Below are 15498 nucleotides of genomic sequence, written 5' to 3'. Positions count from 1 at the left end.
GAACAAGAAATAAAACTCCTTATGGTTTTTATTAACATATTATATTTAGGAGATCAATGAAACAACCAACTGGAAATGTTTAATCGATAAATGAGTAGATGAATATTTCATAAAGGATGCAAATATCAGGTACACATTTGGAAGTCATCGACATATAAATGGGATGATCTAAAAAAGTTCTAGAGAAGTGACAGCAGATCTGAAACCTGAGATATTCAAATCGTTAGAGGGTAAATACAAAGAAGTCCCAGGAGAAGAAAACAAGCAGGAGCTCTTAGGAAGGTAAAAAAAAAAAAAAAAAGGCAAGGAAATGTCTGGCGGAATGGAAATAAGAGATGTCATTGTGTTAGGTGGACAGGGAGATCAGCTTTCCAATGCAGCTGAGGAAAAGAGTAAAACTGATATAACAACATAACCATTGAAACTGGAAACGTGGATGTAATAGATGACCCCACTAGAGCAATGTTAGTGAGGTGTAGGGGCAGAAGTCAGATTCGGTGGGAGAGGTTAAGGAGGGAATGGATTAAGAGAAAGCAGAGACATGGGGAGTGTATCATTTTTTCGTGAGCATTTTTATTAAGGAGAGTAGAGAATGGAGCATGGGAGCAAGGCAGAATTTTAGTGCTATCGTTGGTTTTGTTTTTAAGTGGAATGATACAGTGGGTGCATGCAAACTGAAACAATTCAGTGGAGAGGAGCATAATAATATAGGAGAGGTGTAGTACCAGCTGGAGCAATGATGTCACAATCTTTATCTCTGACATTACAAGGTGGAACCCTCAAACCTGACAGAGGCATATGTAGGTGGATGAACATGAAACTATGAAACCACCAGATTCCCTGGAACCTACAGGGCCACAAAGAGCAAACCCCTACAACCTACAAGGGCAGGCTCTGAGAGCCTCCCCACTCCTGAAATCATTCAATTAATTTGAAGGAGGGTGACATTGCTTCTCCACAAGAAATGCCCTACCACTCCTCATTACTTCAGGACGAAGTTTCAACACAGCCCGCTAAGGTAGATAAAAGTTCCATTCTAAAAAACAAAACAAAACAAAACAAAACAAAACGATACAGGCTAATACGTACACATATTGCTAACAGATGCTGGAAATGGGTCTTGAGGGTGATGGATCAAAAGGTTCTCTATATTCAGTCTGGGTATGGAGAAGTTATCGAGCTGAGGGCCTTAAATAATGACTTAGGGCTCATATTCTGGCATGGGCACATAAATCCTGCCCTAATATTCCACCGGGAGAGCTCCACGAAAGTTGGACACAATGCTCGCCTCATATATAAGTTAGACTTCCTGCAAGTCCCTTGACATAGCAATAAAAAGGATCAGAAATTTAGGGGAGATGGTAATGCCAGAAAGGATTACGACATAAGACCCAAGAGACTGCCATCTATTTTCTGCAGGAGATCCCTGAAGATATCTTGTTCACGGAGGCAACAAGGAATGCTCTGGTAAGGGGAACGCTCGCAACACTGAGAACTCCATGACGGGAAGTCCTCTGTAGGCCGCAACTGGCTGATGGGAGATGCTGCCAGCAAGCCAGGCTCCTTTTATTCGTGAGTACATTGGAATGGTCTCTTGTAGCACTGAACTCTCATCAGCATATGGAGCAGCAAAGCCAGCCAGAGTGCTATTCATCGTGTACTGATCTGCAGGAATCTGCAGTCAGCAATAAGAAAAATGGTAATCCTAGGATTCTGAGACAGAGACACACATAAGTTAGGTGCTTCTTGGAATAGGTAAGAAAAAAAATTCTAAGAAGCAATTCTAATAGTAAAACACTATTACTTCTCAAGCTGCCAACACTTAGCCACATCCCTTCATTGACAGAAGAGGAGGCTGGGTCCCTTTGAAGATCGACCTTGTCAGGTTTCCATGGTACACGTTTCCCCAAATTTAGTCCTCCCCAAAGTGAATTCACTCAGTTGACAGATTAATGGTGAGCTGGGGAAAGAGAGAGAATTTGCTATTTTGAGAGTTTGTCAATAGCACATAGGACGGGACGGTAATACCAGAGCAACAACAATGCCACCGTGATCTTCCAGGGAGAGTGGACATGTAGGTGGGACAAACCCTTCAGTGACTCCAGAGGGCCCACACACACCCCTGTGGTTACATACCTCCTTCTAAGGAAAAAATTGCGATAGATGTGCTTAGCCTCTGTCGGAATGCAGTGCTGACATTTCTTAAGATTTGGGTCACTAGAAACTGTCATCTAATGGACATCGGCCAGGTTTGATTTTCTTAATACCATATTTATTTGTCTGCCCTCTGTGAAATCCTGAGCCAACCACATTCCTCAGGCTGCCGGGGGAGGTATAGGAAAAGGAATATACGGCCCAGAGGAGACCTGGAAATAAGACCCACGGGAGGTGGAGACCACTCCTTCCCAAGGCACAGAGGATGAGAGAAGCCACCAGAGACAAGGCAAAAGAGCCCCTTGGCCTCTGAAAGTGTAAAGTCCAGAACGATGTAGGAGAAGAGGCTTTGCTTCAGAGGCAGGTTCCTGGCATAACCAGTGGTGAGGCTCCCAAACACAGCCCCAAGCATAGCCCAAGAGTCAGCCGCCCCCACCGTGGCACTGAACTAGGCCCACCGAACTTGGCTGCTATGTCAATGTCCTTTGAAATGGCCATGGTTCAGCAGCTGGGATTGGGACTCAGTGAGGTCAGGGGACATGGGGCTGCCAAGCAGCTGAGGCTCTCATCTCTCAGTGTCTCTGGTGGGGTTAGCACCAATGCAGAAAGTGATCACCCCAAGAGCTTGAGGTGCTCCTGACCAAGAAGGCCGTACAGACCAACTTTGCACAGGCCAACATGTCCAGGGGATGCGGGGTGGGAGAGCAGGTCCGAGTGCAGAGAAGACAGAGCTCCAAGCTTCTGTCTTAAGCCACTCAAAGACAGGTACTAACTGGGTGCCAAAGAGGTCGAAATACACATAGGTTTGGGTTCTGCTAAAAGCAGTTCTTGCCTAGTGAGGTGTACATGGTCCTGTTTGGGGTCAGTCTTCTTCTTGGCTCCCTGGGAAGACACTAGTGAACACCGTAGTCTCTCTGCCTCCTTTGGGACCAACCATCTAACTTTGTTTCAGAAGACAAACTATGTATAGGTAACCCATCGTGAGTCTCATTCAGGCCCATCATCACTGTGTGTGAGGGACATTCTCCTCCACATCGAATCAGGATTTCTAAGGATCTAGGAAAGCATAAGATGATTTTGTATTTAACTTTGGTGTCGTAAAATATGACACGTGATTAAAATTTGTATGCAAATACCCACTTCTATCCTTCAAAACTGTCTGGGTCCTAGAATCCTCCTGTGACATGCCTTGAAGAGGGACTGGAAAAAAAGGCTCTTCTCAAACTGCTAGAAAGGTGTTGCCTGGTATGGCAGAAGAAATTCATCTTAAGGGACCATTTCTCTGTTCAGATAGAATCATATAATTAAACCCCCAAAGTCAACAGTATGCAAAACAACAACGTTGGCATTGTTTTTCCACTGTCCTTAAATAGCACTATTCTTGGCACTGAGGAAGTGAAGGTACACGAAACATTGTTCCTGTCCTTAAGGAATGTAAGATCTAATGGAAGATTTAGCTTTGTCATAATGATGAGCACTACCAGAAAAGTATCAAAAGAAGGAATTATGGAAGTGCAGAGCACGGGAGAGAAGGAGGGCGTCCTACAGGAGGTGCCATGGGACCTGGACTCTACAGAGCAGTGAAGAAGAAAGCAGAGTGGAAGGCATGGCTCATTCTATTCATGTAGCATTGTATTTTCAACAGTCTAGGAACAGGAATGACCCAGTGAGATTGAGGAGAAGATAAGAAGATAAAGCTGGAGTTGTGGGCTAATTCCAGATTATGAAGAACGTTGTGAATGTTAAAGTGAATCTGTGATCGATTCTGTGGGCAACCAAGAAATTTTTGGAGAGTGGGAGTCGCATGATCGTTTCTTTGCAAATACCTCAGACCGGGGTATAATTTTTAACATAATGTTTTGTTTTAGGTGGGCGACTACCTCCTCGATTTATTGTCATGTGAGCAAACTGGAAGTTCTTTCTGCTGGGCTGGGAAACAGTTCTTCTGAAGGATATTAGGGGTGAAGAACTGGGGAGTAGAGCTCTCAACTGAAGGTAATACTGCTAGGCATGCAGCTTTTAACTAGGAAAGCCAAGTTTGGGGATCTCTTTCTGAAAACAAAGCATGCCATTAAATGGGACACTTGTAAATGTCCCTGCCTATTCACTAGTCTTGTATTATGCAATAGGGTATTGATTTGCAGACAAGACTGTGAGCTTTGTAGCCCAGTATTTGGATTGAAATGAGAGCAACCCATCATCTAGTAAGTTATTGTCAGTTATCTTTAGTACCTTGTGTTATTAGGAGGCCTGCTGCTGTTTGCCTTTTACATTTCTTTTTTCCCCTGTGCTTTCAGTAAAGGATGGAAAATGGGAAAAGATCACAGCTGGGCCTCCTCCCCTGCTTGATGGTAAACAGAAAGGTGTTACTTCTTTCTTGAGTCCTCACCCAAGTCACTTTCAAATATTTCCAGCCTCGGGTTTATATGTCTTAAAACATCTTGCATTGTAAAATGTACCCAACTCCATCTATAGGATAGTCACGCCCCTTCAGAAATTGTATGCCAAGTCTAAGAGGGTCCTGAGAATGCCAGCAACCAGAGATAAATTTGGCTTCCGAAGAGAAGGTCATCTCTAGGTCTGATTTCAGAAATGAACCGGCAGGGTGTGTGAGAATAAACAGAATTGTACATGTTTCCATGGTGTCTGTTCTCCTGACCTGTAAATTATTTATTCGTGCTACTGCTAAGAGCAAACTTTTTAGATTCTTGATACACATGTCCACTAGAACCTTCTTCTTTATCCTCACCTAATGCTCTAGTCAGCCTCTTGGGGCCGCCTGCCTTTATATGCGTGAGTGTCCACAGGTACTATCCAATTTGGACTCTCAGAGAAACAAGAGGTGAAGCACAGGTCCTAGAGCCACCGACTGAGGGCGCTCCCCTGTACAACCTCCTTCTGGTGTTCTCCACTCAGAAGCTTCCGAGGTGTTTGGAACAGGTGTCTTGTCATTAGTCCAAGTATCTCCCTTCATTGAAAAATTCTGGTAAGTAGATTTTCTCACTGGGTTAGTTGGATAGGGTCGCTGTCTCACTGGGTTAGTTGGATAGGGTCGCTGTAACAAAGTACTACAAAGCAAGTGGCCTAAAGGACAGAAGTGTATGTCCTCCCAGCCCTGGAGACGAGAAATCCAAGGACAAGGTGTTGGTGCTGTCTGATGGCTCTCGGGAAAAATCGCTTCCAGGTCTTTTACCCAGTTTCTCCTGGCTTGCTGACAATCTTTGTTGTTCCTTAGCTTCTGCCAAATCACCCCAGTCTCTGTCCCGATGGTCACTTGGCATTCTCCCCGTGAACATTCGTGTGTCCTACTTTTCCCGATTCATTTTTATTTCTTTTCTGGTTAAATTTCTCTTTTGAAAAATATTGAAGCTTAGTTGACATATAATATTATAGGAGCTTCAGGTATACAACGGAGTGATTCAACATTTATACACATTTTGAAGGATCACCTGGAAAAGCCAGCTACCATCTATCGATAGAACGTTGCTAGGTATTACTACCTGCATTCCTGTGTTCCTTGAGTGTAGGAAGTATCCCCGTATTTTATTGATTCTATAAATATGTGTTTGTACCTCTTCACCTGCGTTTTCATCTCATTTTGCACATCCTCCCACCTCCTGCCTTCCGACACCACTGGATATTTACTTCCCTGTACCTATGAGTCCGTGTCTGTTTTGTTTCATTGGCTCATTTGTTTTGGTTTTAGCTCCCACAGGTGTATCAAATCACATGGTATTTGTCTTTCTCGGACTGACTTCTTTCCCTTAGCACTATACTCTCTAGATCCATCTGCGTGGTCGCACAGGGCAAGATTTCCTTCCTTTTCATCACCGAGTAATGTTCCATTGTGTCTACACACCACATCGTCTTTAGCCATTCATGTATCCATGCATACTTAGTCTGCCTCCATATCTTGGCTATGGTAAAGAATGCTGCAGTGAACATGACGGGTGCATATGTCTTATCAAAATACCGTTTTCCTTTTCTTTGGGGAAATACCCAGAAGTAAACTTGTTGCACTGTATTGTCGCTCTAGTGTTCAGTCTTTGAGGAACGTCCATACTCTTGCTTGCTTCTAGTGGCTGCACCAGTTTGCATTCCCACCAACAGCGCACAGTGTTCACTTTTTCACACACCCTCACCTCATAATATAACACACATGCATTGAATGACTACCAGAAATCAAAGGAGTTCACAAGGTAATGTTCTCTGTGTTTAAGCTAAGAAGAGGGTGTGCATGTTGGTGATCAGAACTTGGACAACTCCCTTACTGGTCTCAAGAATGCAAATTTCTTTTGCTTGGGAATATTGGTGGCAGTTTAGCCCCTCACAAAATAATGAAAATCTGAGCTAGGTAAAGCCGCACAATGCACAATATTTGGAGTCCACTCAGGGCTTTGGATCTCCCAACCTCTCCTTCCTGTCCCCCGACTAGGAACCATGGCCCTAGAAGGAAAACAAGAGCCAGGGCTTTAATGCTGATGACTTTATTGATGATTTGAAGTCGGAGAAAGGAAAGGCCAAGTTTCCACCACTGAAAACTCCATGGTCACCACTTGATCTCTATGCATTTCTAAAAGAAGAGAAGAATTTCAGACAGAATTATTATTTGGGCTTGGACATGGTCTGCATCTATATTTCTACTAGTAGATAGTAGAAGACATTATAAAACATCGTGTTAAGAGAGTGAGAAGAAACAGCAGATGTGAGAGGAGGAGCCAGGAGAGAATAGAGAGAAGGGAAGAGAGGAGAGGAGAGGAAAGGCATGGGGACATACAAATTGGAAAGGCTGTAGGCTAATAAAAGAATGAGGGAGTCATTCTTAATAAAAAATAAGAAAGACAAAAGAAAAGAAAAGAAAAGAAAAGAAAAGAAAAGAAAAGAAAAGAAAGAGAAGAGAAGAAAAAAGAAAAGAAAAAAGAAAAGAAAAGAAAAGAAAAGAAAAGAAAAGAAAAGAAAAGAAAAGAAAAGAAAAGAAAAGAAGGAAAAGATCAGGGTGGAAGGAACACTGGCTCTGATAATGGAGGTGAGTTTTTTATGGGTAAGGCTGATGCATGGAGAATCACCACAAGGACAAGAAGTTTTAGGAGTGATTAAAGCCAAGGCTTAAATGAGACCGGAGAACAGAAACAAGAAGAGAGCATGAGGGCACTGAAAAGGAGAAATTCACTAGATCAGGGAATAAGAATACACTTAATACCTAGAGAATCAGTGGGGGTCCTCTTTAGTTGTTTTTCCTTGTCACTGGCCCCCAGGCTGACCATGCTGCTCATCTCTTCCCTGTTGGTCTCTCTGGGCACCAGGGCCACCAGGGCCACCTGGACGACCATGGCCACCTGGTCCTTGTCGTTCAGCTGGTCCTTGTGGGCCACCTGGTCCTTGTTGGCCACCTGGAGGACCGTGGCCACCTGGTCCTTGTGGGCCACCTCTCCCACCTTGGCCACCGGGTCCTTGTTGGCTACCTGGTCCCTGTTGGCCAGCTGGTCCTTTGGGGCCACCTGGGTGACCTTGACCACCTGGTCCTTGTTGGCTACCTGGTCCTTGTTGGCCAGCTGGTCCTTGTGGGCCACCTGGTCCTTGTTGGCCTCCTGGACCACCTTGCCCCCCGGGTCCTTGTTGGCCAGCTGGTTTTCGTGGGCCACCTGGACCACCTTGGCCACCTGGTCCTTGTTGGCTACCGTGTCCTTGTTGGGCACCTGGATGACCTTGGCCACCTGGTCCTTGTGGGCTACCTGGTCCCTGTTGGCCAGCTGATCCTTGTGGGCCACCTGGACGACCCTGGCCACCTGGATGACCTTGGCCAGCTGGTCCTTGTGGGCCACCTGGTCCTTGTTGGCTACCTGGTCCTTGAGGGCCACCTGGGCCATGTGGGCCTTTGGGGCCTCCCTGGATACCCTGGTTATGAGGCTTCTTTGGTGGACCATGGCCTTTGTCTCCAGGTTTGCCTCTCGGATCTCCATTTTCTTCTTGAGATTGGACTTGTAATTCCTCTGGGCTCTCTTCCAATAATTCATCATCTACTTAGGCAAGACAACACAGATTCAGAAAGGATCAGAAAAAAACAAAGGTTAGCTACAAACTGAAAGGAGGCAAGTCTGGGATGTACGATAGCGTCAGTGTAGTTAGAGGAAATACACTGCTGGTTTCTGTGGTGTTAGGTAGTGACCAGGGCCTAGAATCAAATCCCAGAGGAGAAGGGGCACAGAGACCCTGGCCTTGTGACAGTGCATGTACTTAGCTTAGCAGGTCTTGTTTGCCCACTCTGTATTTGGGGTGCTTCTGCTGATTCTGTATTGACATCTATTCTGAATGTATTGTGATATACACCAATTCATTTATAATCACTGGATATCTCATGATATCTGAGATCAACCACCAGACAGGTTCACTGGGTCTACCTACAGCTATGCATGATATTTTGACACAAATCTATTGAAGGAGGGGAAACTATCAGCCACCCTGCTCTTCACAATGGTACAGCAAATCATAGAACACCCACCTGCCCTTTCTTCCATCCCCTTCTACAAATTGTGAGGTCTGTCGCAAACAGAAGCTGTAAAGAAAGCATACCCTCTATTGTTTCCCTTTGCAAATTTCTGTTAGTTATACTCGATTACAAGCCCTCACCATCTCTCTTTCTGGTTTGAAGATTTTGTTTTTAAGGAATCTCTATACTCCACGTGGGGCTCAAACTCTCAACCCTGAGATCAAGAGTCCCGTGCTCTACCAACTGATCAGCCAGCCCCTCCCCCCTTTGCAAAGATTTTAAGTAATCCCTCACCATGTCTTGCATCCACTCTCAATCATTTCTTCATCGTCTCCTGGCTGTCTCTCTCATAATCCTTCTCTTCCGGTTTTGTCGTATATTTTATGCAATGCCCATATACTAAATTGCACCTTTTGTCAGATGCAAAGATGCCGAGCTTAACAGACACAGTCTGTGCTCTCAGGCTCCTTACTCCTCATTGTTGTCAGACCGACAGCGAAATCGGTGTGTCACTTGCTTTTTCAAAACTCTCTCTGTTGCCCACGGAATAAATTACAAATTCACTTTGCCATTTATAACATCCTGCACAATATGAAATGAACCCACATCTCCAGCTCTATGTTCCTAGATTCACTTCATCCTGACTGATTATTCAGCGTTCCTAGATTAGTGAAAACAGTATATGCATAGATTTAGCTTTTGCTCTGCTATTGCCCATGCCTCCACTCTGCAGGGTCCAGATCACATGGCATCTCCTGTATGAGGCTTCCTCTTTTCTCCCCTGTTCAGAGCTCTGTAATCCCTTACTTTGCCAGCTTTTGGGCAGTGATCATTGTTATGTCCAAGTCAAATCTTCTATTAGATCCTGTGTTCCTTAAAGGTAGGAACAAAGTTTCATTCACTTTTGAAGCCTTGATACCAAGTAAAGGATCCTGCCATGGTTTCTGTGAAGTATAGGATTTTATTGCATCAGTGATGGGGTCGAGCAGGTGGATAATCAAACCACTCTTTGAGGAATCCTCTGATATGCCTGCCCTTACAAAGACAACCAAGGCCAGGTAACTGAAGCAGGGAAAATTCAGAAGGAAAGCGGTGACCACACTGTCTAGATCTGAGACAACTCTTAAATCCAAAGCAACGCATTTCCTCCTGCTCAACTTCTTTCCCCCCCTTTTGGTCTTTGTGCTCCTCCTATATGGAGTATGATAGCTGAAAAAGGAAATTTTAAACCTAAGGATGATTTTTTAATGCAAAAAAGTCATTGAAATGTTTGATTATTTCTATGACCCAGACATTTCTTGAATCCATTTAGAAAAATTCTAAATAAATTGATTGAATTAGAGATAGCTCACCTAATAATTGGGGTGTCTGCTCTTCCTCTTGAGAGCCTTCTGCAAGAAAAAAGCCAAAAAAAAAATGGCATATGAAATCTTATAACCCGAATTGAAGGGTCCTTGACAAAGTAGGAACTGGGAAAATTCATTAAACTTATAAAGGTTTTCCCTAAGGAATAAAATTTTGGGTTGACCTTTGCTCCATTTTGCCACTTCTTTCCTGGTATTACTTAGAATTCATTAGCTCCCCCATGGACTCTGGTCTTTCTTCAACCTGCCTTCTACACACATTGCCACCCACGTCATTAAAACTAACTCAGTTTTTTCCATTTGAAGGGTGTCCAACTAATCCTAGCTTCACCTTTCACCTGCTCTTAGAAAATATCCTTTCCACAGGTACCAAGACTTTAATTCAAAGGCATTAAGCATTAGTGCTGAAAATAAATAAGGTTTAATGGTAAACTTACTGATTGAACAACTATGTCCTTGAGTTAAATTACATAGTATCTCTATGATTCAAATTAGTTAAATGTCAATAGAGATAATTCCCTTACAAATGTGAGGCTTTTGTGTCAATCATTAGCCATTGGTTGTAGAAGGATTTAGAGAAAAATATTTATTTATTTATTTATTTAATTTTTAATAATAATATTTTTTATTATATTATGTTAGTCACCATACAGTACATCCCTGGTTTTTGATGTAAAGTTCCATGATTCATTGGTTGCGTATAACACCCAGTGCACCATGCAATACGTCCCTTCCTTACTACCCATCACCAGCCTATCCAGAGAGAAAAACTTTTACAAATGTGAAGGGTGTCTAAGAGAACCCAAAACACTAAGAAGTTTGGATACAATGGAGCAACATTTCCCAAGCTAGAACCCTAGTCCTGATTATTGGTTCTGAAGCTGAAATGACAGAGTCATATAGTTTTAGGATTTTTGCATCAGGTATAAAGAAATGAAGAGCTCAATTATTTCAGATGGAAGCGAGATTATGTGACCTCTTGCAACAGAGAAAGTTGGAGAGCTGAAACCATATATATAGCTTACTGGCTACAGTAACATGACTTTACTATTCCAGCAAGCTCTTGTCCAGAGAGAGAAATATTTCGACACTTACCATTTATTTCAGGAACTTGCCCCAGACTCCTTTAGAGAAATATTAATCTGTTCAGCTCTTCAATGGCTTCAACTGGTGACTCTCCAAGGGTACCTCGGTACCCTTGCCTCCTAAACTCTTAAATCATCAACCTTACTCATTCCTAATAAAGCCCTCCCTCAACCAGACCCTAAAAGCTTACTTTTAAAGATCCCAACTTTCCCCTTTCCCCTCAGAGGCACTCTCCCTTACCAAAGTAAGAATAAACTAATTTTTGCCTTAATGGTATCATTTTGGTGCTATTCTGGGGACATCCTATCTTTAACCATGTTTTAAGCTTCATTTTACTAGTTAAGTTACTCAACATTTTGGTAAATGTTTTATGACATACTCAGGGAAACATTTTTTTTTAAAGATTTTATTTATTTATTTGACAGAGAGAGAGGCAGCCAGCGAGAGAAGGAACACAAGCAGGGGGAGTAGGAGAGGAAGATGCAGGCTCCCAGTGGAGGAGCCTGATGTGGGACTCGATCCCAGAACTCCGGGATCACGCCCTGAGCCGAAGGCAGACGCTTAACGACTGCGCCACCCAGGTGCCCCATACTCAGGGAAACATAGCACTGCAGTTTGTGAGACTGTAATGCTGCCCTTGGGAAGTGGGTAATTAGGGACAGAAGTCAAGAAGTAAATCAATTTGGGGACAAGAAGAGATGGCGAGCCAAGGAATTTATGTGTTGAATAGTCTGGATGTTAACTTACAAACATTCAACATACTTAAGACAATTCAAAGTCATTATCAGATGAAGTAAAAGCTAAAACATCATGGACTTTGCTGAGTCTATACGACAGCTTTGTCACCTTCTGATTGTGTATGTTCTGCCGATTATTTAAACTGCAGAGTTATGGTTGAAGTATAAACTGTGAATAATAATATCTACTTCAATTGTTGCAGAGAATAATTAATGACATCAAACCAGGCATAAACTAAATTCCCAGTCCATGCTCTTTAAAAAAGAAAATCTTTTCCTCAGTATTTTACTGTTATTTTCCCCCTAGTATCCATACTACCACAAAATATAGAATTTGCATCTCAAACAACTTTATCAAAAATAACCTTTTCTAGATTAAACTTTATATACCTTTCAGAAAAGTCAGAAATTACCATTTTAGAATTTGGAGGCATAACTTTGTCTCGGGAGAAGATAAGTTGAAAACTCAAATAATCGATTAGAATGTCATGTATTTAATATTCCTGCTTTCTTGACTTAGTCTGCTTCTATGCAATGACAAAACATTTAATAAGAAAATAAAATTTTATTTCAACTTTTATTCATTTTTCTTCTAAAATGTCTAATAGCTGGATGTTTGCAGTCATTTAAAGAATTATCTGGATTGCTATTTTATATCTGGATAGTTGGTCCCTGTAAGATATGCCATCCATCTTTTCTCTTTTAAAGAGCCACAGATCGATAGAGAATTAACCTTTCTCATTTTTTATGTGTAAATTCCTCATCATTGCCTGAAATTATACATTTGTAGGATTTTCTAGTTTTCCTATTGATGCATGCCTGCCAAATCATTCCCCACCCAGACATAGAAGTATTTTAAATGGAAAAAAAAAAAGTTAATATGGTGGAGGGAAGAATTAGTAGTGGCTTCTTACTGTCAAAATGTTGATGGAATAAGGACAATTCAATGCAAATTCTTCATATTTTTATATGGCCAAGTGTTTGATATCAAGGAAATGAGATATCTAGAAGAATTTTAGAATACTCACTCCATTTAGATGACCTTTTCACACAAACAGAGTGAAGAAGTGAAATACTTATTCATAAAAACAGGAAAGGTCACACCAGGAAGATTTAAGCCCAGGTGTTCAGAAGATATTTGGGATTTAAGCCCAGGTGGGATTTAAGCCCAGGTGTTCAGAAGATATTTGCAATCAGTGGAAAACAGAAAGTAATGTTTTCTCCTCTTCACCTAGTCTCTGAAGAGAAAGTACTCAATTCAACCTTCCCCTTTTCCATGAATCATAACCTCAGGCTTGTGTGATCCCCCATCTCCCAGCTTACCATCACTGATGCCCTGAGCAGAGCACAGGGCGACCAAAGCCATGGACAGCAAGAGCAGCAGCATCTTGGTAGAAGTCATGGTGTCTCTGTCTCCCTCTCCTGATGCTGCAGGAAACTCAGACACACTCCTGTATAAATACCCAAGAGAACGATATCACCTTTCAAACCCATGCATAGACACCTCTCACCGATATCTGATTTGCCACTTGGGCCTCCCTTGACCTGTTGGGTTCAAGGTCTGCTCAAGCTCTTCATTAGAAAACCATAAGTCAGTCGGGTTGTTTAAAACAGTTGTTCATCCTCCTCAACTATTAGTTATAAGTATTCCGTTTTGTAATACTCACTTGAGAACTATGTTCTGTTTCACTAGCCTATTCAACATTGGTTACGCTGCCCAAACCTCAAGTACTTCAGGCCCCTTTCCTACAGAATGAGCCAAGAGATTCATCATGACAGAAAAGGCAAAATTAACAGAAATACCATCCATACAATGAAAGAACAACAAAGGGTCAAGACAGGCTAATAGGAGTTCTCTCGCTTGAAAAATGCTGGAAAAATGAAAGCAGCCCTCAGGAAGAGGCTCAAAGCAGCTTCAGACTCAGAAAACTATGGTTACTTAGAATCATTCTGAGCTCTTGAGTTCAATGGACTGCGACATCTTAAAACGAAACATGCCCAGAAAAATGAGTGGGTTAGAAACAGCATCAAGCAAGGAATCCTTGAGTGAATTAGGGTGTTTGGCTTGGAAAGACCGGAATATGACTAAGGGTGATAACTGCATTTATCTATAGAGAACAAAGAGGAATCTTGTGTGTAAGTTATGGAAGGTATAAAAAGAAAAGAGCTGCTCAGCTGTTTTCAGAAGTGTTGTACACTGTACATCTTTTCTATTCACACTTAGCACCATTCTAGAAGAACCAATCAAACTTCTACCAGGACTAACAGGAATCATACTCCTGCCTGCAATGAGGTAATTAAAAAAGTAAAATAAAATGCAAGTAAATATTATCAGTAATTAATAAATGCCAGGAGGCATTCTAAACTTTCGTAGTGATTCTATGGCACTTTGACACGTTACAGTGTCAAATGAAATTTAGTCAAAATTTAATGTATGGAAATAGTAATCCTGGCTGTTTATTGTACCATAGAATAAGAAACACTGGACACAAAAGAAACAGTAGAAATATATATATACATACATATATATATATATACAGTTTACACCATATATTAATAATGTAAATATGAGTATATATAAATATAATTTAATAAAATTGAATAGAACCAGCAAGTTTTATTTAATTTCAAATTCTAATTATATAAATAAATATGAATATACAATAAATGATTATATATACATATATATAGATATATATAGATATATATATACACACACACACTCACAAACACCATAGTATAATTATCAAAACTAAGAAGTTAACATTGGTATAATACTCTTCACTACATACTTTATTCAGATTTTTCTAGAACGTTCCACTAATGTGCATTTTCTCTTCCATGATCCAGTGCAAGATTATTCATGGCATTTAGTTGTCACTTTTTTGTCTCTCTTAATCTGTGAGTTCTTCAGTCTTTCCTTGTCTTTTGTGATCTGGATTCTTTAGAAGAGTATGGGTCAGGTATTTTACAGAATGCCTCTCAATCTGTTTGTCTGAGGTTTTCCTGATTAGACTGGAATTACGAATGTTTGGAAAGAATACCAAAGTGCTCGTCTGCTTGCATCATATCAGAGGATACTTGATAGCAGTAAGTCTGTGTACTGATGATATTAATTCGATCACACGGTTTAAATGGTATCTGCCAGGTTTCTCCTCTCTCCAGTTGCTACTTCTTGTTTTCCATACTTAGATGGAGTCTTTGAATGTGACTCAATACTGAGACAAAGACAAATACTTGTCTAGCCCTCACAGGTGAGCAAGGTTTAATATTTGTCATGAAAAGGGATTACATATTATCAGAGCCTCCAGGTGAAGGCAGCAGACAGTGAATGTTTGAAGTGCCCAGCCCTGACCCTCTTTATGACTGCTGCCCCGTTGGCCCTTTATGAGTGGTTGCTAGCATTCACAGTTGCCTTTTTCTCCAAATAATTGCCCTCAGCAGCAACCCTCTGGCATAAGAGTACCAAAGACTGGCCTCGTGGCCTTAGGCGGGACTAACATAATGGAGAAGTTGGTGCTCCAGGGCTTCCTCTGTGGGACCAAACTAAGCTTGTCTCCCTTCTGAGACCATTTCTTAATCAGTTTTATCACCTGCCCTACTGTGCTTCCCATCCCCACCCCACCCCTGGGAGAAGCCCTCAGTAGATATTTTGAAAACATTCCCAATT

At 41.8% G+C, this 15498-nt stretch overlaps 1 protein-coding gene and 1 pseudogene across 1 annotated transcript; both read right to left on the bottom strand.

The window, feature by feature from the left end:
- Window positions 1-1441: 1441 nt before the first annotated feature.
- LOC123781618 (ATP synthase F(0) complex subunit C2, mitochondrial pseudogene) lies at window positions 1442-2834 on the bottom strand (annotated as a pseudogene).
- Window positions 2835-7328: 4494 nt separating this feature from the next.
- Window positions 7329-13342, bottom strand: LOC148107769 (uncharacterized). Its single transcript, XM_087855918.1, has 4 exons — window positions 13152-13342; window positions 9994-10029; window positions 7960-8171; window positions 7329-7922 (listed from the first exon to the last, which is right to left on the bottom strand). Exons 1-4 carry the CDS (start codon window positions 13228-13230, stop codon window positions 7329-7331), a joined length of 921 nt encoding a protein of 306 aa, XP_087712044.1. The 5' UTR covers window positions 13231-13342.
- Window positions 13343-15498: the final 2156 nt, after the last annotated feature.

The sequence above is a fragment of the Ursus americanus genome, chromosome 25, assembly GCF_024610735.1.
Source record: "Ursus americanus isolate L20-20 chromosome 25, mUrsAme1.1.p, whole genome shotgun sequence".
NCBI classification, from domain to species: domain Eukaryota; kingdom Metazoa; phylum Chordata; class Mammalia; order Carnivora; family Ursidae; genus Ursus; species Ursus americanus.
Note: the sequence above shows the minus strand (reverse complement) of the source record. Positions and strands in the feature narration are given on the sequence as shown.